The sequence below is a fragment of the Phacochoerus africanus genome, chromosome 12 (assembly GCF_016906955.1).
Source record: "Phacochoerus africanus isolate WHEZ1 chromosome 12, ROS_Pafr_v1, whole genome shotgun sequence".
NCBI classification, from domain to species: Eukaryota; Metazoa; Chordata; class Mammalia; order Artiodactyla; family Suidae; genus Phacochoerus; species Phacochoerus africanus.
In genome coordinates this window covers 49,106,456-49,131,090 of record NC_062555.1, presented here as the reverse complement: position 1 = coordinate 49,131,090, position 24,635 = coordinate 49,106,456, and the positions used below count along the sequence as shown (strand labels likewise).

Below are 24,635 nucleotides of genomic sequence, written 5' to 3'. Positions count from 1 at the left end.
ATCATTTTTTTTTGTCTTTTTGTTGTTGTTGATGCTATTTCTTGGGCCGCTCCCGCGGCACATGGAGGTTCCCAGGCCAGGGGCCGAATCGGAGCTGCAGCCACCGGCCTACGCCAGAGCCACAGCAATGCGGGATCCCAGCCGTGCCCGCAACCCACACCACAGCTCACGGCAACGCCGGATCGTCAACCCACTGAGCAAGGGCAGGGACCGAACCTGCAACCCCATGGTTCCCAGTCGGACCCGTCAACCACTGCGCCACGACGGGAACTCCCCAATCATTTTTTAATAAGTTATTTTATGAAAAGGAAGGGCACTCACTCATGAAAATGAATTAAAAAATAATAAAGGTAGAGTTTTCTTGTGGCTCAGTGAGTTAAGATTCAGCATTATCACTGCAGCTGCTCTGGCTGCTGCTGTGGTGCAGGTTCAATCCCAGGCCCAGGAAATTCCACATGCCTTGGGTGTGGCCAAAAAAGAAACAAAATGACAAAGGCAAAATGAGAAGTAAATGTTGGGCAAACTGGGAAAGTAGGGTAGGTCTACAAACCAGCTTGGGCTTCTGCATATCAGCCAGAGTTTCTGAGGGTTCAGGTCTTTGGGGCTGCTGGTCAACCTAACAATGTTAAGTTACCAAATGCACATTTTTCCAGTATTGGTTCTCTGGCTAATAATATTTAAGGAATCCTGTTTTTGTCAGGTTCTTCCATCTCTCAAGGAGAAACAAGATAATTTGTATTTTACCAACCCAAGTCTTCAATTACAAACCTTGTGGTAAAGATCTCCACTGTCAAATTTTAAACTCTCGGTTCAGAATTCCCATTGCAAATTTACACTTGGTTTTCCAATTAAAATGGGCTTTTGTGGGTCCCCTGCTGATTGCCATTGGCTTGATAAAAAGTAACTTCATTTGCAGCAAGGGTGTTTAGGGAGCCTAGTGCAAGACTGACTCTTCTGCTGTTGCCTTGAGCCCAGCTGTGCTGAAATATTAAACTTTAGTAAATTAAGTGAAATTGCAGCTTCCTGGCTGATACAATAATGCCCTTTACGTTTTTGTCTGGAAACCATCTTCGGCGTGAGTTGTCTGCACAATTCTTCTGCTCTAAGAGAAAGACAGTTCAGACTATCTTCCAAATCCAGACAACTTTTCCATTTTCAAGGTAATTGTGCCCTATCTTACTTATCTAACAAGACGCTTAAGCTTTCAAACACGCAGAATTGGATTACTTTATTATTTTAGCACAGTCTGAACATAGCATTACTTTCTCATACCATCCTCAGATAAGCAGCCAGATCCCCCAAAATGTCAGTCTTAAGTAACAAGTAGCAAATTTTTCTTTACTGATGAATAGATATTTTAACAGCAGTAGTGAGCAACAGAAGGAAATCCTATTTCTAGTCACATTTATTTTCAAGGTTTTTTCCTTTTCTCTTTGAGAAGAACATTAATTATGAGGTGTTTTATTCACTGACCAAACATTTATTGATCAACTACTATGTGCAAAGTTCTGGTGTGTTTTCAACTACGTATTTTTAATGGAGTAAATGCAGAATTAGTCGAAGGGGACGAGGCAGCCTTACATTTCTCTTCTTGATAAATGTTATTTCTTCTGTGATGAAATCACTGGCGACAGCTTTATTGAGCTGTCTGGGCTACTTGCTTCTCAGAGGCTGTCACATTGGTTTTTCAGGTTGAGACCTTATGCCTCTAGGAGAGTCCCGTTGAAATATGTTTTCTGTTACCTGGGCAAGTTCACTCACTAAAACCTTTGAAAGTGCCTTTATCAAGGTCTTCACAGGCTGCGAGAACCCAAGGGTTCCTTTTGGAAAAATCTCAAATATATACAAAAGCCCATTGAATAGTGTAAAGAACCCCCATGGAACCATTAAGCTGTTTAGGGTTTACTGGTGTTCCTCAAGGGTTCAGCGTCAGGGGCAAAATCCCAGAAGCTTGTACAGTGGGGACTTTGGCCACACTCAGACAGGCTAGCTTAGAGCCGAAAGAGGAGGAACCCACTCCCAAAATAAATAATTGGGGAGCCAGGCAATATCACATTGTCCTCACTAGTACACGCGCTGAGCAGTATGATCTAGCCCATTAAGATGTAGAGCAGGGGTCTGCCAACTTTTTTGCAAAGGGCCAGATGGTCAATATTTTGGGCTACATGAACCATCTGATATTTGCGACCACGATTCAATTCTGCCCTTGCTGCGCAGAAGCAGCCGCAAATAAAGACAGCTATAATCGGCCATTGATGATACGGACGAAGAGAGGGGGCGGAGGTTGGGGAAGTGTTCCAATCAAACTGTTAACAAAAAACGCGCAGGGGACGAATTCGGCCTGCGGGCAGTTGTTTGCTCGGCCCCATAAGATTGCCTGGCCCCTGGAAATCCATCTGCTGTCCCTTTGAATCTGCCTTTAAGCAAGGGGAGGTTCTTCTAAAGTCCCTAGCAGCCTCTATGCGTGGGACGATCCAGCAGAGAGACTACACAGTTTTAAAAGTTTTTGAAGGGGGCCCTTTCTTCCCTCCTCTTCCGCCCCTCCAAGCCCTCGCTCTCCTCCGCAGGGGCGCAGAGCGGGCTGCGGTCCGCCTAGGTGGGCTGCGTGAGCTTCGGGGAGGAGCACGCGGCCACTCCCGGGAAGGCGAGGGCGCATTGAAGTTGGAGCCCAATCAGCACGGCGTCCAGCTCCCGAGCCCCAACCTTCAGGTGACCCCGCGCGGCGGCGGCGGCGGTGGCGGTGGCGGCGACTAGAGCCCGCAGCTGCTCGGAGCGCCTCCGGGAGGAGAGGAGGCGAGCTGGGCGGATCATAGCGGCCATCCGAGCGCCAGGCTCCCGCCGCGACCCCGGGCTGGGCGCGAGCAAGGAGGAGAGTCGGGACACCGCTGCTCCCTTCGCCCCCGAAGACTGTGCAGACCGCGCCGGGGGCGCCCGAGAGTGCGGGTCCGCGGCTCGCGCTGCCGCCGCCCCTCCCCGCCGCCTGGGAACGCTGGAGGTGTGCGTGGCTGCGGCGGCAGCGGCGGCGGCGGCGGCGGGAGCGGCGAGTCGGGGCCGTTCGGGCTGCGCTTTGCCAGGGCAGAAGCGGCGGCGGCAGTGCCTGTGGCTCAGGATGCGGCCGGGGGGCGCGCTGCTCGCCCTGCTCGCCAGCCTGCTGCTGCTGCTGCTGCTACGCCTGCTCTGGTGCTCGACCGACGCGCCCGCCAGCTCCAGGTAACCCACCCGCCGCGCTCGGGCCGCCCCGCGTGCCTCGCGCTCCCGCCGTGCGCCCTGGAGGGCCCCAGCTGCCCACCAGCTCCGCTCGGGCTTAAGGAGTTTCCGCCGCTGCAAGGACCAGCCGACGGGCAGCGGCGGCCTGAGGGGTAGGGTGGGATGGAGACGTCCCGGCAGGCTGGATGGGGGAGGGTATCAGAGGGTCGACCCTGACACCGTCTGGGCACCACCTGGGGCGGAGAGGGACCAGTCAGGTCGGCGAGGGCTCCAGCGTGCGTTGCTCTGGGCGAGGGAGCTGCGGGCCCGAACCCGCCGTCGGGCCCCCCATTAAGTCACCCGGTTTCTCCATTCTGGACTGTGCCTTCCCTTCCTTCCCGCCCGGAGCCTCTTCAAACTCCGGGAGCCAGGGCGCGCGAGGATGCCCCGGCCCGGCTGCGAGCGCGATGCCGAGCCTGCCAGCCAACTGCTCCCCAACTTAGTTTTCTTCCCGGCTGTGCAGGTTCTTGGTGGAGGAAAGCAGGGAGGCTACCCACAGCACCCCCGCCGCGCTGAGGACACTCAGGAGCCGGGCGACCCAGCCACCGCACACCACGAGCAGGTACTGTCGGCGCCCGGCGGCCAACGCGGGGGGCGGGGGGCTGCGCGGCTGCGGCTTGGGGATGCCGCGCGACAGCACCCACAGGACTCGCTTCGAGTTGTCTGGTTGGGAGCACACGAGTGTGTGTGTGTGTGTGTGAGAGAGAGAGAGAATGTGTGTGCAAACGCGCGCGTGTAACCCTCTCTGTAAACCCTATTCCCTCGATGTGGATGTTTTTCAAACCTAGGGAGATACGAAAACAGCTGCACTTAAAAAATGGGTGCTGAGTTCCGCTCTCGATCATGACCGTGTTGTTGAAAACCTCGAGAAGCAGCTCTGTCTACTGAGGGATTTGGTTGGTTTGCTCTGTCTTGAGGCTTTCAAGTGCGCCGGTGTTAAGATTCACGTTTGGGAGAATGGAGTTCTGTGCAGTGTTGAGAATGTTTTTGTCCTTTGTGAATGGAGACTTTTTTTTTTTTTCCGCTCAGAAGAGTATTTATCCATGTGCAATAATTATTTGGGTTTATCCTTTTTTAAAAAAAAAACTGATTGTAAAAGTAATTGATTCTTAGTGTAGAAACTTAAATGATATTAGAAATGTTTTTAAAAATGCTCAGTCCCACTATCCAGAGGTATTAAGGTTTTGATCTATATTCTTCCAGTTGTTTTTCCCCTGTACATGTGTTTTTAAAATATATTTAAGATTATACGTTTTATTTTCTCTTCCTTTTTTTCCTAAAACAAAAAATAGATATATGTCTTTAAAAAATTTCCCCCAAACATTGCTTTTAATGTTGCATAATTCATCATATGAATGTGCCATAATCTATTTCACTGTTTTTATTTTTAGACATTTAGATTGTTTCCTGTTTTGTTTGCTGTTAACCATTCTGTGAAGTACATCCTTGTATGTAAATCTTTATCTTCATTTTCAGTTCTCCAGGATAGATTAATAGAAGTTGAATTATTAGGTCAAAAAATTTTCATTTAAGGTTCTAAATACATACGGCCAGTTGCTTCTTAGATGAGTTGAATCAGTTTACATTTTCACCAGCAGAATGTACCGCTTTGACCCTCAGCTTTCGTCGTCTTCTTATTGTTTTGCAATTTTACGTACTGTCTCTTTTTCTCTTTCTCTTATGAATCCTTTTTCCTCTATGTACCTTTCTGTATATTCTTGGCTCTCAGACCATCTGAATCTGATTGCAGGAGCTAAGGCTGTGTGTAGTTCCTGCATGACCATGAGAAGGGTCTGGGGGAGCCAGGAAGAAATGAAGTGCAAAATGACATTGCTCCTCTTACTAGAATCTCATGGCATATTAGAGGCACTCAGAAATCCCAGCTTAGCAAAGCTTTAGAGAAAAATGTAGGTCTACAGTTGAGCTTATGCAGTCTTGTGTATGATAGGTAGTAGTTTTCCAATGAATTGGGAAACAGTCCATCTTTTTTCCAAGTCCTGGTACTGTTATACATTCTGGCCTTGTCCCTTGGGAAAAGTTTGAAAGAAGTATTAATTAAATTATCTGATCATAGGCCTTTTTTGAGGTAATTCTTTGATGAATTTTTCAGCTTCTTTGGGCATACTTCTTTCCTACGCGGCCTACTTCTTGAGCTAATGTAGATAATTCATTTTTTTTTTTTCCGGAATGCCGTCCATTTGATTAAGATTTTTAAAATTTGTACCATTCTGTTGTATTTTTAAAAACCTGTCTTTTGACCTGTTTTCTATCCCTTTATCATTTATGATTGATTATGTGGCAGGCGTACAAATTTTAATCTCTACAACTTGGTGGTGTAGAGAAATGGTGATTTCTTGATTTTGCAGTAGCTGATCTGGTCTTTTCTCCAACTGTAGGTGAGCGGTTGAAGTTATAACGTAATGGTAATGCTAAAAGCAATAAGGATTGCCAGCACTTACTGACCCTTAGTGTGGGCACTGATCTAAGAGCTTTACATTTATTAGCTCGCTTAATCTTTAAAAAATGCCAAGAGAAACTGTTATGATCCTCATTTGATAGATGAGGAAACTGAGACACAGGGAGATAGAACAAATTGACCAAAGCCACAGAGTTGACAGGTTGTGGAGCCAGGAGTCAGATCCAGGCCATGTGGATCCAGAATCCCACACTGTTTAAAAAAAAAAATATTGATTGATTGATTGATTGATTGATTGCTTTTTAGGCATATGGAAGTTCCCAGGCTAGGGGTTGAATTGGAGCAGCAGCTGCTGGCCTATGCCACAGCCACAGCAACGCCAGATCCAAGCCCTGTCTGTGACCTACATCACAGCTTATCACAGTGCAGGATCCTTAACCCCCGGAGTGAGGCCAGGGATTGAACCCACATCCTCATGGATACTAGTTGGGTTCATTTCTGCTGAGCCACAACGGAAACTCCTAAAATTTTTTTCTTATGGTATAGTTGATTTATAAGGTTCTGTCAATTTATGCTGTACAGCAAAGTGACCCAGTCACACACACACACACATATATATACATTCTTTTTCTCATATTATTTTCTATCATGTTCTATCACAAGTGGTTGGACATAGTTCCCTGTGCTATACAGTAGGACCTCATTGCTTATCTATTCTAAATGTAGTAGTTAGCATCTACTAACCCCAAACTCCCAGTCCATCCACCTCCCTCCCCAACTACAAGTCCCTTGGCAACTACAAGTCTATTCTCCATGTCTGTGAGTCTGTTTCTGTTTTGTAGATATGTTCATTTGTGCCATATTTTAGATTCCACATATAAGTGACATCATAGGGTATTTGTCTTTCTCTTTCTGACTTACTTCACTTAGTATGAGAATCTCTGGTTGCGTCCATGTAACTGCAAATGGCATTAGTTTGCTCTTTTTTATGGCTGAGTAGTATTCCATTGTGTACGTGTAATCCATTCCTTTGTCATTGGACATTGAGATTGTTTCTGTGTCTTGGCTATTGTGAATAATGCTGCAGTGGGTGCATGTATCTTTTTGAATGCAGTTTTGTCTGAATATATGTTCAAGAGTGGCAGAATCTCATGCTCTTTTGTTTTGTTTTGTTTTTTGTCTTTTTAGGCTGCACCCATGGCATGTAGAAGTTCCCAGCCTAGGGGTTGAATTGGAGGATCCTCAACTCACTGAGCAGGCCAGGGAAGGAACCTGTAACCTCATGGATACTAATCGGGTTTGTTACCTCTGAGCCATGACAGGAACTCCCAGAATCCCACACTCATAATCTACCTGCCATGTCTTTCATAGATGCTGGGGAAGATGGGTGTGTGTGCTTGTGCCAACTTAACTCTTTCTGGCATATTTAAAGAAAGCAAATACTCACTTTTTCAGATTGTTTCAACCATTTTCTCTTACTCTAAGATGATACCCAGATGTAAGGGGGAGAGGAGCTTAGGGGTTGTGATGGTAGAGTTAAGAGGTGGGGTTCATGGTCATGGTACCCTTTGACTCCTCTACTCTCCCAGGCGATGATAGCATCCATTTCCCATTTGCTGGCTGGGTATCCTGATGACAGCCAATTAGGAAAGTTGCACTTTGTGGTTCCTTGGATTCTACCTGCTGGTACTCCCCACTGTCTGGGTCTCACCTGCGCTCCCACCAATGCTCCTTTTCAGGCAATGGGTGTCGATTCTCATTTAGTCCAGTCCTGGGTTGTCCTCTGCAGCATTTGCTACAGTGCTGTCTTATGCAGTTCTGGCTAGCTAGCTCTACAGCCAGCCTCCTATTTTAGTGCCCCATCTAAACATACAAGGACCAAGACTGGTTCAGAAAACAAAGTATCAGGGCCTCCCTCTGCTTGCCCGACGAAGTAGATGTGACCCTACTCTAAGTTATTTCAGGATTGAAGACTACCCAAGAAATGATCTGTTTATTCAGAGTCTTAATTGGGGGAGGTGGCAAAGCCCCATCTATGCTGTTGTTACCTTTCTCTTTTCAAGGCAAAGCTCTCTTTTTCCTTTCTTTCTTTTCTTCCCATCTTTGTTTTAGGTTGGAAATCCGCCTCTTTTCTCCTGCCTCATGTTTTCTTTTATTCCTGTATTTTATTCTTTTATTCCTCAAACCTACAGGCCTGAGTCAAACCTAAGGGTTAAGGGTAAATTGGGGACCAGGAGTTTTTTGTTTTTGTTTTTTTTAAAAGAGAGTTCCCGTCGTGACTCAGTGGTTAACGAACTCGGCTAGTATCCATGAGGACTTGGGTTCGATCCATGGCCCCGATCAGTGGGTTAAGGACCTGGCATTGCCAGGAGCTGTGATGTAGGTCGCAGATGCAGCTCAGATCCCAAGTTTCTGTGGCTATGGTGTAGGCTGGTGGCTGCTGCTCCAATTTGACCCCTAGCCTGGGAACTTCCATATGCCGTGGGTGTGGCCCTAAAAGACCAAAAAAAAAAAAAAAAAAGGGTTCAGAAAGCTCTAGGAGCTGAGTCTTCTAGGCAAGGTGGTTAATGTGCTAAAGAGGGAAAATGGGAGGAAAATGGAAAATCTTTTCTTGGGACTATAGCACAGAATGTTTTGCTTGTCTGAGGCTGAATCTCACTTTACTCTTTCAAGATAAAATCTTCATCTATTTATGCTCCTCAAAGAATGCTTTAAAATAACTAGGGAAAAGTCATGTCAAAGTCAGATAAAAGAGAAAAATGCACTAATAATTTTCGAACTATGATCCTATCACAGTAGATTCTTTCTCTTTCTAATAAACTCTGTCACTGTCTGTCATTTGTTTGTTTTTCAAATAACCAGCTCTTGAGTATGTTTCTCAGTTCTGGTATATTTCCACATTCTATTTCCTTTGTGTTATTTTTGTTTTTTAAAATATCATTCCTTTTTTTTTCTAACTTAATGTCTTGAAGTGAATGCTTCAGTTATTGATTTTCCCTTTTTCTTGGAACAAAAATATTTACTGCTATGAATTTCCTTTTGAATGCGCCTTTGCACCTGTTCTTTAAGTTTGAATGGTGATTCAAAAAATATATTCTAAATTGATTTTTAAAAATATATTCTAAATTGTTTATTGTTTGTAATTACAATAAAATATTTTTTATTCTTGGAGTTTTCAGGGAGGCCTAGCAGTTAAGGATCCAGCATTGTTATTGCAGTGGCTTGGAGCACAACAGTGGCGCAGGTTCAATCCTTGGCCTGGAAACTTCCACATGCTGTAGGCATGGCCAAAAAATTCTTTTTCAAAAAATTTTATCTCCATAGTTATTTAGGACGGTATGTTTAAATTTCCAAGTGGTTGAAATTTTTCTTAAATATTAATTTAAATATTAACATAAATATTAATTAATATTAATTTAAATGTATAAATTCTATTTTTGGATTATAAATGAAACCAAATAAAATCCTGCTGTAATGTTATAAGTGCGCTCCCAAATATTGTCATTAGAAATGAGAGATTGGATTATTGAGACGTTAACAACATGGACAGGGCAAGGCTGTGTTACTGTCTGGCTTGAGATTCCAGGGTCCCTCCATGGGAGCTATCTAGGTCCTGGTTGTGGTTTGGCATCTTTTAGTGGCATTGTCTGTTCTGGCTTTAATATCCAAGGTGATGATTCAGGATCCTGTGGCTGGCTGAGACTTTCTAGATAGGACATTCACCGTTCTTTGAATGTCCTGTCGAGTTGGTGGCTCTTTCATTGGCCCCTCTGGGAGGATTGGACCATGAGTCCACGAGGTATGGGGACCTGACTTCCACTTCCCTGCCTTCCCAGAGGGGTTGCCTGTTATTTCCATTAATGACCTTTCTTTCCATGTCCTGTGACCCTTTCTCCCTGAAGTAGAACTTGCCTTGTCCCTGTTTGAGAACTGGGGTTCCATAGAGGACAGACATGAAAAGTCAGTCGTGTCTTATCTCAACTAATTATTGTAGGGAGCATTACTGCAGAGATTTTACTGTATATTTTAATATTTTATTTTATTATTGTATGTTTTTAGGTGAATGCACAAAAAAGGAAAACCACCTGTCATTTCAATGCCTAAAAGATGCTAGTAATCATATTTTTAATAACTTTTTTATGCACTTATCTAGAAATTTTGCTATGGATATTTTGGTATGGGGTAGTAACTTTTAACTTAACATCTGAACTTTTCTTCATGTCCTTGGTATTCTCCTGTAACGCAATTTTTAGAGCATGGTGTTCGAATGTACGCATATACTGTAATTGATTTATTCTTCCGTCTCTACACTTCAGTTTTTTATTATTTTTGATTTTTTTTGTCTTTTTGTCTTTTCTAGGGCCAATCCCGTGGCACATGGAAGTTCCCAGGCTAGGGGTCGAATTGGAGTTGTAGCCTCTGGCCTATGCCACAGCCATAGCAACTCGGGATCTGAGGTGTGTGCAGCCTACACCAGAGCTCACGGCAACGCTGGATCCCTAACCCACTGAGCAAGGCCAGGGATCGAACCCGCAACCTCATGGTTCCTAGTCGGATTCGTTAACCACTGAGCCACCACAGGAACTCCTATTATTTTTTATTTTTATGTGTACTCTAACATGAATAACGTTATAGCCTTAACACATTCTTGATTATTCAGATAAATTCCTAGAAGTGGAGGACATTGATCCAAGAATATGTGAAAAATTTGAAACATTACTATTACTTGTCAATAGTTGTTCCAATTTATTCTCCTGTAAGCAGTATATGAGAGTTATCATTGTGTCAAATTCTTGCCAGTTCTGTGCACTAGAGTTTATTTTCATTTTTTTCTAATAACATACTCAAGAGATGGTATGTTAAAATGTATTTATTTATTTATTTTTTGTCTTTTTTGTCTTTTGTTGTTGTTGTTGTTGCTATTTCTTGGTCCGCTCCTTTGGCGTATGGAGGTTCCCAGGCTAGGGGTTGAATCGGAGCCGTAGCCACCGGCCTACGCCAGAGCCACAGCAACGCGGGATCCGAGCCGCATCTGCAACCTACACCACAGCTCACGGCAACGCCGGATCGTTAACCCACTGAGCAAGGGCAGGGACCGAACCCGCAACCTCATGGTTCCTAGTCGGATTCGTTAACCACTGCGCCAGGACGGGAACTCCTAAAATGTATTTATTTATCTTAATTTTTAATGCATTTGTTGACCATTGACATCTTTTTCTATTGTAAGTTGGCTTTTCATATTGTCCTCTGTTTTTCTGTCAATATACTCCAGTTTCTTGTTGATTTGCAAGAGGTTTATAAACATCAAAAGTATTGAACTTGTAATTACCAGGAATTTAAATTGACTTTCTCATTCAGTTAACATTTAATTATGTCTGTGGGTTATTTAATCTGTAGATGTTTTCAATCTTTCTGTATTCGTATCACTTATATGTTCTTTTCATTATCAGTTCTGCTTTTGAGTTGATAAATTTATTGATAATTTATTGCTATTTTTAGTACCCTGAAATAAGTGGACATCTTTCATTTTCAAATATTTAAACTTTTCCTCCTTCTAGAACTTCTTTTAACGTGTGGCAGAAAGGAGTGGGCTTTTTATTAAGTTATTATTATTCTATTATATACTTTCTCCTTTGAATATTACTATTTGTAAAAAACTTGAGGAGTTCCTGCTGTGGCTCAGTGGAAACAAATCTCACTAGCATCCGTGAGGATATAGGTTCAATCCCTGGCCTCGCTCAGTGGGTTTAGGATCCGGCATTGCCATGAGCTGTGGTGTAGGTTGCAGAGGTAGCTCGGATCTGACGGGGTTGTGGTATAGGCTGGTGGTTACAGCTCCAGTTCGACCTCTAGCCTGGGAGCTTCCATATGCCATGGGTGCAAGCTTTAAAAGACAAAAATGTGAAAAAACAACAACAAAAAATAAAAAATAAAAAACTTGAATTAAGTGATTGGTTACAAATCTAAAAATACCATTTAGATCTCTTTTCAGTGTTTGACATTTGTCACTGTGCATGATCTCCCCATTTTTTAGTTCCTTGTTTCCATTCCTTTCTGGGTCAGTTAATTGTGTGTCTTCTTTCTTCTAATATTTTTTAGCCTTGGAATGTGGATAATGGTGTTTCTAAAACTTGAGATATTTAAGACTGCAATTCTTATTTTTCATCCGTGAATACTGAATCATTGCATTACAACTCTATGGTCTGAAATTTTCATCTTAAAACTTTGATAAGATATTCTTCTCTTTTCTGGCTGTTAGGGCTATGAAAGAGAAACAAAGGTAATCTTGCTTTTATTTCTTCTAAAGTAACCTGTGTGATTATTTGTTTTGCTGGATCCTGACAGGATGTTTTCTTAAACTGAAAATTTTCAAAATTCACAGTGATATGTCTTTGCAGTGACCTCTTGTGATTAATTGTGTCTATAAGCCTTTTGAAGCCACTGGCCCAGTGATTTTTAAGTTAAAAATTTTTGCATTATACCCTTGATTATTTGAGGTGTTCCACATATTCTGCTTATATTTTGTGAAATGAGTCTTCATTTTTTTTTTTATCTTGTGTCACAATACTTCTTATATTATCCCCTTCCCATGTCAACAGCTTCATTTTTCTTTCTGAGCTGGGTTTTCTCTTTGTCCTTTTCCTCTGCCCTCTGGGATGGCTTCTCAAATTTGTCCTCCACGGTTCTGAATTGTTTTCTGTTAGTCTCAATTCTCTGTTTTTCCCTGTATAAAAGAGTTTAGTCTTTAGTTTTTTCCTTCTTCACTTACTCCTTCTCACCTCAGTTGATATCTTAGAAAGCATCTAAGTAGCCCTTTAAACTACATCTTCCATTTCTTCATATTATTTTGTCTTTTAATGAGAATGTGAAGTAAATACTTTCTAAAAATTTCTTCTATTTCTTATAGTAAATGTTTTTCCGAAGTATGATTTTTCTTTGCATCTTGAGAATAAGATTCTACCCCCAAGTTAGAGACTCTTTTAATAAGTTTTATAATTTGGTGGGCTTTTTGTGGGTTTCTTGGCTTGTGTGTTTTGACTGCACCCAGGGCGTGTGGAAGTTCCTGGGCCAGGGATCAAACCTGCACCACAGCAGCAGCCAGAGCCATTCAGTGACAGTGCCAGATTCTTGACCTGCTTCTCCACAGGTTGGAGGGCTCTTGAAAACATATATTAATTTATTTATTGCATACAGTAGAACTGATGAGGTAGATATTATTCTATTTCCTATTTTTCTCTTTTAAAGTTCAACTATAGTTGATTTACAATATTGTTTTTGTCTCAGTGTACAGCAAAGTGATTCAATTATATAATTATATGTGTGTGCCCATATATGTGTGTGTATGTATGCTTTATATATATATATACATATATATATATAGTTTTTCAGATCCTTTTCCATTATAGTTATAAGATATTGAATATAGTTCAATATTCAGTAAATCCTTGCTGTTCATCTATTTTGTGTATAGTGATATGGAACTGTTACTCCTATATTCCTAACTTATCCCTTCTGAGGCGGGGGGTTGTTTTTAATTTATATATCTGCAAATGAGGAGTCCTTTCTCTGGCCCTGTGCTTATCAGACAGGCTGCCTTGGAAGTCCTAGTGGCTCCCACAAGGGCTGAAAGATCCCCCTTCTTAGAGATCCACCAGATGAGAGAGGCTGAGTCAAGTAGCCCTTAAATAAATGTCTGATTTTTTGAAAACCTTGAATTGAAAAACAAATGTGGCAGAATACAGGTAACATAAAATTTACTCATTTGACTTTTAAAATACTGGACCTCAAAGCTATCTCTTGTTCCTGTGTCTTGATCTCATGATGACTATCAGAAAGCATGTATATTCCTGAGTGCTATCGATCAACTGGACTTCTGCTGCTGCCAGGAATGGTATGTGACATGTCACCTGAAACTCAGAGAAGGCCAGGCTCCTGAGACTCTCCCTGTATGTGCCACCCTCTTTGCATCCCAGGGTATCCTCTTTCTATTTCCTTCTATTGCCTCAGTATTGCTGTATGATATGATATGATAGGGTGTGATGTGATATGGTATGGTATCGTGTGATATGAAATGGTATGGTATGGTGTGATATGGTATGGTGTGATATGATATGGTGTGAAGTGATATGGTATGGTGTGATATGATATGGCATGATCTGGTATGGTATATGCTGTATATGGTGTGATATATGGTATGGCGTATGATATGGTATGATATAACAATGATACGGTATGATATAACAATGTGGTTTGATGTGATATGGTATGACAGCATGGTGTGATGTTATATGATGTGGTGTGATATGGCATGGTATGGTATAATGTGATATGGCATAGTATGATATGGCATGATATGGTATGATGTAGTATGGCATGGTATGGTATGATATGGTATGATGTGATATATGGTATGGTATGATATGATATGCTACTATGGTATGATATGGTGTAGTATGATGTGATATGGTATGATGTGATGTGGTTTGATATGGTATGATATGATATGCTGTGATATGGTATAATGTGATATGACATGGTATGGTATAATATAATATGATATGATATAGTATGATGTGATATGGTATGGTGTGCTATGATATGATATATTATGGTATGTGATATGGTTTGATATGGTGTGTTATGGTATGGTATGGTATGATGTGATCTGGTATGATGCGATAGTGGTATAATCTCAAGAGGACATGGAAAGACAGCAGTGCACAAGCACTGGTGCAGCAGCGCCCACTCCAGCTCCTGCTGCCTCAGGAAGCAGACCCTTCCTGTGTGGGAGCAGCCACCTGATTTTCTGCTTGGGGCAAGCTCTCCATGCCCAGGTAAAGGTAGACAGTGGGAGGAAGATCAAAGCCACTCGAGTAGTTCTCTCCCTGGACCTGCTCTGTTTCAGGCGTGAACATTTACATCAGCCGCTGGTAATTTCTCCATATGGCACCCTATTGCTAATAATTTTTCTAACCCAAACCTGACACATTTCTGAAGCAGCTGTCTGTTGCCATCAAAATGTGTAGTTGTTTTGTGTAGACATGGGTACTTCCGTAAGAATGTAAATAGTCTGGAAGAGGGAGAATCAAGCCCTGTGTACTCTCTACTGTCTTACACTGAAAGTTGTAATAATGTTTTATTGGGCATTTTTCTGTTTATGGTCACACCGGGATTGTAACTCTGAGCTTCGGAAAATTCAAGATGAGGGTGAACCAGAGCTTGTGTAAAGGGCTAAACATAACTCTGGAATAGCTGATTTTCACCCCCTTACCCCCTTGCCTGTGCACCCCACCCTCCAGGTAGATGGAAACTTACATTTTACTTTCAAGAATGATATAATATACTTTGGTGTCTTTACTTTTTGGCCTGTAGAAGTAATGATGCTCTCTGTGTCCTGATTTTCAAAACGCAGTATGGTTTAAAGTTGCCTTGAGTCTGTTTGCTGGAATCATTTGAAACGAGGCTTTAAAGCTTGCCTTCTGCCTCTTTTCCTGCTTCCTAACCCTGTGGCTTACTTGCATGGCTCCTCTCTTCAAAGTTTACAGGGACTTCTCCTCCATTTCTGCACTTCTGGTGTTCCCTGTTTGAAAAGGGCTTTACGGTGCTTCCCAGACGGGCCTTTTTTTAGTCTCTTCCTTCCCTACTGCCTACGTCACACCTTTGGCAGCTCTGGTCTGGTGTCAGCTGCAGGCACAGTTGTCCAGGGGGAGGCGACCCCGAGAGAAGACTTCACAACTGGGCTGTGGTCCCTGCCAGGCTTCTGTGTCGACACTGACATGGGGACAGGAAAGCCAGGATGAGCCTGTAAGACATGTCCTGCTCGTTCCTTTGCTTTGGGGGTATAGCTACGTGAGTGTGAGTCAGGAGTTTAGGAAGAAATGGTGTCAGATGGCTCAACTCTCACTTGGGAGGTGGTTGAAGGTGGAATTGAATGTTCTCTTAAGCGCATGTCACTCCACTGCCTCCTTGACAGGGCCTCTCGTTGCACAGAGGCTGGGTATTGCTTTTTATGACTTGAGAGGCGTCGCTGGGTGTTCGGCAGACAATGCTGTTCGCAATGTATGTCACCGTGAAGATGGTTCCATCGCAACGTAAGTCAGGTTTGCCTTAGTGTTGTCTGGCCTTGGATATTAATTCACTGGGCCCTTAATAGACATTTTCCTTGAGCCATCAGGCATTAGGATGAAACGAGAAAAAAAGCCTGACTGCCTGAGAGAGGAATGGGTGGTTTTATTTTTGCTTTTTTTTGTTATAGGGAAGCACAAATATTTTGAAAGATTAAGTGTTAGCAGAGGATGTAGCAAGAGGTGAGGCTGAAACACAGCAGACGGGACATGAAGAGAAGAAAAGGAAATAAATCTATCTCATCTGCAAAGAGCACATTATTCTTTTTTGAGCCCCTAGTCTAAGCTGCCCTGTGGTTTCAGGGTGCAGACGTTCTGCAACCTCTCATTTGGGGGCTGAAAAAGAGGCTCTTTAAGGAGCTAGTGATGCTTTGAATAAACTTGAGGAAAGTGTTCTTGTGTCCTGATGTCTTGTTTTATAGCTTCTTTTGCCATTAAGATGATGATGGCTTCAGTATATTTGTCAGTGCTCACTTAGGGAATCAACTTAGCCAGGGCTGTTGAATCTATCTTGGCTATCCTTTCAGATTTGTAAGGCTTTATTTTGTTTCACAGAGTTCTAAAAAAATACTCCTTACATGCTATAGATAATCAGTCAGTAATTTCTTGGAAACATTCATATTTGCGGCATAATTATGTCTGAAGATAATTTTATAGGGCATAACCTGTGCTTTTGAAGTTATCGTAAGATAATTTCCATTATCTTGTTAGTTATTGTTGTTTGTTGTTGCAAAAACACTAGAATTCTCTAACATATAATTTTTAAACTGTAGTTTTCCAAGACACTGAAGTTGTAGTTGTAAAGACCATTACTTTTGGAAATGATTAAAATCTGGAGTTCCTGTCGTGGCTCAGCAATTCACAAACCTGACTAGCATCCATGAGGATGCAGGTTCGATCCCTGGCCTCTCTCCGTGGGTTAATGACCCAGTGCTGCCACAAGCCATGGTGTAGGTTGCAGACATGCCTTGCGTCCTGCGTTGCTGTGGCTGTAGTGTAGGCCAGAGGCTGCAGCTCTGATTTAACTCCTAGCCTGGGAACTTCCATATGCCACTGGTGTGGCCCAAAAAAGACAAAAAAAAATTATTAAAATATCTCATGGGTTTCTGGAATCTTATTGAATGCAGGTAGTACCTTGACATGCCATTTCTGGAGGATATAGTCAATGTTCCATATATCTTTTTTGAGATTATATCTCATTATTTCCTTACTTTGCGGGCTATCATATGTGATCCAAAACTTCGTGTCTGGAATGTATCTTTTTTTTTTTTTTTTTTCTTTTTTGACCATCCCGTGGCACATGGAGTTCCCAGGCCAGGGATCAGATCCCAGCCACAGTTGTGACCTAAGCTGCAGTTGCAGCAATGCTGGATTCTTAACCCACTGTGCTCGGCTGGGATTGAACCTGCATCCCAGGACTCCCAAGATACTGCTCATCCTGTTGTGCTACAGCAGAAACTCCTGGAATGTATTTTTGTAATGCTATACTATGTATTTTATAACATATTTGCTACTTTGTTGTTTTAGGGGAACTTCCATATTTTACATGTTTGTATTTGTCAGCATAGCTTGACTCTTGGCCCATTAAGTTTGTGGGCCAAATTTCATGTTTTTGATTTGGGAATTTATCCAACATATCCCCGTTAGTTTGGGGATACCAAACTAGTCATGTTTTCCACAGCCAGGGAATGTGATTTATGCACTTGACTGTAGTTCAATGAGGTTGGTCTATGCCTTGTCTATTTCTTTCACCACTACAGTCATCTGGAGCCCCTAGGGTGTTGGAACTTGAGTCCCCTTGACTTGTCTCAGTGATGGCACTAGCTTTTTGAAGGTACCCTTTGCTGTGTTGCATTGCAAGGGAGATGGGTTGTGAGTTTTATGCAGTAAAATACCAGTGATGAGAACAAAACCTGATGTATAGTTGTGTGCTTGTATGTGAGTCTATCAAATAAGATTTTGTACTTGCAGGAGGATGGATTTGAACTAGAGGGTTGAAAACTCACTTCTGTAATCATTTCTTAGAGGGAGAACATACTTTTTAATTAAAAAATTTTATTAACATATAATTGATTTACAGTGTTCTGTCAGTTTCTGGTGTACAACAGAGTGACCCAGTCTCTCTTCTCTCTCTCTCTCTCTCACACACACACACATACATTCCCTTTCTTACATTATTTTCCATCATGTTCTATCCCAGGAGATTGGATAGAGTTCCCTGTGCTATACAATGGGACCTCAGTGCTTATTCTTTTTCTTTTTTCTTTTTAGGGCTGCATGTGCAGCATATGAAAGTTCCCAGGCTGGGGGCCAATCAAGAGCCTACGCCACAGCCACGGCAACACAGGATCCAAGCCACATCTGGTCTGCGATCTACACCACAGCTGAACCACAGTGGGAACTCCCATTCTAAATGTAATAGTTTGCATCCACTCACTCCAAACTCCCTATCCCTCTGGCTCCCTCCCACTCCCCCCTTGGCAACCACAAGTCTGGGAGAATGTATATTAACAAAGAATTTGAATAAGTAGACAGGGAGTCTTATGATACTTGTCCTTAGGAGAATTTTTTCTAATAAAAAAGTTAGAGGCAGTTCCCAGCATGGCTCAGCGGTAATGAAACCGACTAGTATCCATGAGGATATGGGTTCCATCCCTGGCCTGACTCAGTGGGTTGAGGATCCCATGTTGCTGTGAGCAGTGGTGTAGTTCACAGATGTGGCTCAGATTTGGCGTTGCTGTGGCTGTGGTGTAGGCTGGCAGCTGCAGCTCCAATTTGGCCCCTGGCCTAGGAACTTCCATATGCTGCAGGTGCAGCTGTAAAAAAAAAAGCATGGCCAAAGCAAAGGTTTAGTCTTCCTCATATTTATGTGGGGCTTCTGCTGGAAGATCCTTTTAAGTCAAGATACATATTCTAAGCGAGGAAGGTTCCACATAAAAATTGATCATATAGTGTATTAACTATTCATGTATATAATTGGCAAGCTGGTTTCTTAGTAAAAGCTCTAACAATCTGAAAAAAAGTCTAGGCTTTATAAATGTTGAACACTCTAGGATTGCCTCCATTTTTCTCAAGTGGTGAGCATAAGGCATGTATCACATTTGAAAGATTATAAAAGATTGTTTTATATCATCTTCACTATAAAAACAATAAAAATCAGAACAGGGCTGGTGTTTGGGGATAGTTTCAAATGTGAAACGTTTGGGTAAATTTTTTTAATAAATGTAATTTATAAATCTATAAATTTTATTCAATGTAGCAAACTTTTTTTTTTTTTTTTGCTTTTTAGGGCCACACCCATGGCATAAGGAGGTTCCCAGACTAGGGATCAAATCGGAGCTGTAGCCACTGGCCTACACCACAGCCACAGCAACATGGGATCCAAGTCATGTCTGTGACCTACACAGCTCATGGCAATGCTGACATTGAACTTGCATCCTCATGGATGCTAGTCAGATTTGTTTCTGTTGAGCCATGACAGGAACTCCCCAGCGTAGCAAATTCTTTAAAATGAAACTTAAATTAATTAGTCGGTTTAGAGGTGGGACTTCCAGATGGTGAACTGAGGGTGGTCTCTACCTGCCCCTGGATCCTTAAATGGAAAAAAAATGCATTTAGACTTTTACCTTGCACCATACACAAAAAATGAACTCAGCATGAGTGATAGACCTAAGAGATAAAACCATAAAGTTTCCAAAAGAAAACAGGAAATTTTTTTTGTGGCCTCGGGTCAGACTTCTTAGACACAATGCCAGAAGTGTAAAAAATAGAGGAAAAAGTTGACCATTGAAATGATATTTTATCAAAAATAAAAGCTTTTGTGCTTCCACATACACCACTAAGATTATAAAAAGGCAAGCCACAGATTGGGGGAAAATATTTGTAAATTGCACATCCAATAAGAGATTTGTATGCAGAATATATAAAGAGTTCTTACAACTCAATAACAAGAAGGCATCTCAGCTTAAAAGTGATCAGAAGATTTGAATCGACATTTCACCAAACATGAGATAAATGGCCAATAAGCACATGAAGAAAAAAAATGTTTAACATCCTTAGCTATTAGGGAAATACAGATCAAAACCACAATGACGTCTCCATTCACACCTTTTATGGTGGTTCTTCTAGTAATTCTACCGTGACATTAGGCAGCTCCCTCTGAAGAATAGGTTCCACTACTGAAGTTCCACTACTGTAGCCCCTGTCTGTCCAAGGAAAGGTTTATTACCCAGAATGGGAGGTCCTGGGGTCGGGGAAGGGAAAGATGGCTCTCCAGGAAAAGTTCTGGAACAGAGAGAGAGAGAGAGAAGTGAGCACACAGCTTTCGTAGACTCTTAGGAGTCCATGGGTAACCCTTGGACCTTGAGGCAATTTACATTTGAGGAATTATCACTAGAGGGGCTAAACATCAGTATCCCTTTGGCTCCAGCAGATGTAGAATAATTTCTTACTTTTTTCTGTTATGAAAGCCATGAGCTTTGCCATCCTGAATCCAGTAGCCAGCCCTCATTCAAATGGCCATAATCAGTGGAGCCAGAGCTGGCATCCTGTTTAAGAACATTGATGCTGGGGACTAATTTTAGATCTTCCTTTCCTCATGGAAAGATGCACAGTTATATAGGAATGTTGAGTCTGTGTTATACAATTGAAAATACCTAAATGTGTATCTGTTTTACCAAAGATTGTGATAAGACCCGCTGTTATGGTTTCAAGAAAGGCACTAAGATTTCTGTTTCCTACAAAGAAGGACCTCTAGTGAGCCAACCTTTAAAACAGTTTTACTGGGGGTTGGGGAGGGCAGCAGGCTTTGGCAGATCGTTTTCTTATAGCATATAGAATAGCCCGTTTTTAGGGGGTTGGGACCCTCATTTTCAATGGGTCCCATTGTTTTGTCTCCCCCAGTCTGGGCTTTGGGTTTGAGAAGGGATGGCAGAATGAGGAGTTGTTATGCAGTGGGAAGGAGAATTCTGTTTGGGTTTTATAAATCTCTAGGTGAGTAGTGTTCCCTTTTGTGGCTAGAATGAGAAGAGGGGCCCTAGTTAGAGTTTGGTGGGATGTCATAAGACCTACAAATCAGGGGTTCAGGGTAATTACACAGAGGGCAAAAGAGAGATGTATTTGGGAGCCAGTGTCCATTGTGTAATATTAAGGGGGTGTCTTTCGGAGTTCCTATAGTGGCTCAGCAGGTTACAAACCCAACTGGTATCCATGAGGATGTGGGCCTCGCTCAGTGGGTTAAGGATCTGGCATTGCCACAAGCTGTGGAGTAGGTTGCAGACGTGGCTCAGATCCCACACTGCTGTGGCTGTGGTGCTGGCTGGCAGCTGCAGCTCTGATTCCACCTCTAGCCTGGCAAATTCCATATGCCACAGGTGTGGCCCTAAAAAGCTGAAAAAAAAAAAAAAGGATGTCTTTGAAGTAGGCCATTCTGTCTCTTTGTTAGGACCATGGCCTATGGACAGTAGGAAAAGTGGAATTCTCAATGATGCCTGTTGTAAGACTCATGCCTACACTGAATGAGTAGTGTATACCCTGGTCAGAGTGCATAATATTTGAGGACCTGCAGGGAACTAACAGAGTCTTGGTGAGACTTATAATAGCAGGGTCAGCAGTAGCATACTGGAGGGCTGAACTCAAAGGAGGCCCACATAGGTGTTAATCACTGGGCGGCCATGGTGATTAGAACTCATGTATTGGGGCAACAGCTCAATAAAATCAATTTGCAAATGAGCTAAGGGGGATTTGCTCCTTGGTATGATCTTCATTGACCGTGATGCCAGAACAGAGGAGGGGACAGAAATCACTCTTGGAGCTAGGGTTTTGGCTAGGACCATTGGCATTGGGATACCGTGGTGTTTGGCCCCGTGTTTCAGAGTCCAAGGACCGCAATGACTGGACGCCTAGAGCCAAGGGAAGGAGCGGGGGGGGTCCTCTGTGAGTTTACTTAATAAGTGTGAGAAAGTTGGTTAACTATGGTTTTAAAGCGAGCCTCTTCCACGGGATCTTTCAAATGAACTGGGTCATGTCCTGGGAGACTTGAATTATAATACAGGAGATCTGAGCAATAATATGTCCCCCATGTGGAAAGCCCCCTAGGGAACCATCCCGAATAGGAAATCTATATTGTGCCTGTTGGTTAGACCAAACAGTGGATCCCTTAGCTACACCAAGGAGTCTATAAAAATGTGAACAATGAACATACAGTTATTGAAGGAATCCTCCAGTGTCCACATGACTGACCGTGTGGCCTGTAGTTTATTTACTATGTCTTGACAATGAGATGGAAAGAAGCAGCTCTCCTTTGAGTTCCATCACATGAGATGGCAGTGCTGTTGTCCATAAAATAAATGGAATCCCTTCCTCCTGGACTCAGAGCACCTTGCAAGTGACTTTTGGGGCTAAGTGAGGGGCCATCTTTCTTGGGCAAGAAGATTCCAGAAAGTATGAGAATTGGTATGTAGGGTTTCCACAATGAAGAAACCACCAGATGCCACCAGGGCATTGTTAGCTGGGAGGCTTTTTGGGTGGCCTCAAGAGCCTGTTGATGGGGTGACCGCCATCTGGGTTGAGCTGATTCCTAAACAGACCTTAATGTGTTGCTGGGAAGCCATTTATATTGCTTCTAGAAGCCAAATAGAGCTTGTCTGAGAGAGTGGGAAGTAGGATTGTTGTCTGGAGATGGTTTGGAGCAGCCTTCTGGGGACAAAATGATGCCCTGCAATGAAACTGAGATGGTGGAATCTTGGATCTTTAGGGGGTGCAATGACCCAAGTATAGTCAGACTCTAGACCACAGTTTGAATGTCTTGGGTCATAATTTCATGAGTTTCTTCTCTCAGTAGAGCATTTTCAGTAGAAGGTCATAGCTTGTGCTTGAGAACAGAGCAAGCCAAGGAAGGTCCTGCCTGCATGCATGGCATGGCTGTTGATGCAGCCCATAGGCCATGAGAGTATATGGGAGCCCCACAGATGGATGCAGATGGTGGCTATGATGCTAGAGAAGTGGGGACAGAATAAAGTGTATTAGCTAGATCAGTAACTCCCAAGGATCTACCTCACCGAGTGTATCCTTGTCCCAATGATATTTATAAACTTTCTTGTCTGAAGAGTCTTAATCGCCATTGTCCAGATTTGAGTTTTCCCCCATGGGCTTCTCTTTAGTGGTGGAATTAATTTATGAACTTCCCTTTTTAGGGTTAACAAGGCTGTGACATGCGGAAATGCAAAGGCACTAAGGAATATCCATCCTCTTTGTCAGTGACCTTTAAGAGTGTCTTAAGTTTTTGGGGTGTTTTTTTTTGGGGGGGTGTTGGAGGTCTTTAGGAGGTGAGAAGATAAAGCTGGGTAACATTTAAAAAAATTTAAAACTAAAGTATAGTTGATTTACAGAGTTTCCACATATAAGTGATATCATATGGTATTTCTCTTTCTGACTTACATCATATGAGACTCTCTAGTTGTATCCATGTTGCTGCAAATGGCATTGTTTCATTCTTTTTGTGGCTGAGTACTATTGCATTGGGTATATGTACCACATCTTCTTAATCCATTCATCTGTTGATGGACATTTAGGTTGTTCCATGTCTTGACTCCTGTGAATAGTGCTGCTGTGAACATAAGGGTGCAGGTGTCTTTTTGAATTAGAGTTTTCTCGACATATCCCAGGAGTGGGATTCCTGGATCATATGGTAGTTCTATGTTTAGCTTTTTGAGGACTCTCTATACTCTTTTCCATAGTGATTGTACCAATTTACATTCCCACCAACAGTGTAGGAGGGTTCCCTTTTCTCCACACCAGCTCCAGCATTTGTTGTTTGTAGACTTATAAATCGTGGCCATTGTGACTGGTGTGAGGTTAGAATAGCAATTATCGAGCTGTTCCCAGGAGCCAGGCTTTGCAGCTTTGACTTCATTTAACTCTCATAGGGACACTCTTTCTGTAGGACCCTTACTCTTTCCAATTTACAGAAGGAAACACCGAGATCAGAGGGTGTAGTCACTTGTCCCAGGCCACACAGCCAAAAGGAGCCAGCTGTCTGACTTCTGAGATTGTGCTCCAGATGGAGAAACAGGGGGAGGTCACGCTGTGGCCTGTGTGGAATTCAGGGGGCAGGGTCTTTCTGGACATTCAGGGAGCATGGGAAGAAAGGACAGGGAGTGGTCACGGATGGCTGACACTTGTAGGGATGGGAGCCTGGGAGGCAGGGGACCAGCCCAGAGGGGACCACTGAATCCTTTCAGCCTATGAAGGCAGACTCCATGAGCAAGGATGCAGAGTGGACCAAGCGTGGGGAGCCTGGCTTCAGAGGTGTGCTGGAATGTGAACCCAGGCCCCAGGTGGGTCTTAAAAAGAACCCCCATCTCCTCCGGAACTTCCTCAGCATGGAGTCCTCACCAGTTTGCTGGATGGGCGAACAGAGCAGCCCCAGTCTGTGTGGGTCGGCAGACAATTGGTGCCAACCTTAGGGGCTGAAGCTGTCTGCTGGTGCCTACATCCAGAAAGGAGCCCTCTCAGCTTACAAGGAAAGTACCATATGATATCACTTCTTTGTCGAATCTAAAACACGGCGCAAATGAACCTATCTACAGAACCGGAACAGACTCACAGACACAGAGAACAGACTTGTGGTTGCCAAGGAGGTAGGGGGAGGGAGTGGGAGGAATGGGGAGTTTGTGGTTGGTAGATGCAAACTATTCCGTTTAGAATGGATAAGCAAGGCGGTTCTCCTGTACAGTGCAAGGAACTATATCCAGTCTCTTGGGATAGACCATGATGGAACATAATATGAGAAAAAGAATGTATGTGACTGGGACAACAGAAATTGACACAACATTGTAAATCAACTAAAA

At 43.0% G+C, this 24,635-nt stretch overlaps 1 protein-coding gene across 1 annotated transcript in view; it reads left to right on the top strand.

Moving 5' to 3' along the window:
- Positions 1 to 3,049: 3,049 nt before the first annotated feature.
- ST8SIA6 (ST8 alpha-N-acetyl-neuraminide alpha-2,8-sialyltransferase 6) overlaps positions 3,050 to 24,635 on the top strand; it is a 148,244-nt gene continuing 126,658 nt past the window's right edge. The window contains exons 1-2 of the mRNA XM_047754944.1: positions 3,050 to 3,210; positions 3,710 to 3,808. Coding sequence (XP_047610900.1) covers positions 3,110 to 3,210; positions 3,710 to 3,808 — 200 coding nt within the window. The 5' untranslated portion in view covers positions 3,050 to 3,109. The remainder of the gene's footprint in view (positions 3,211 to 3,709; positions 3,809 to 24,635) is intronic.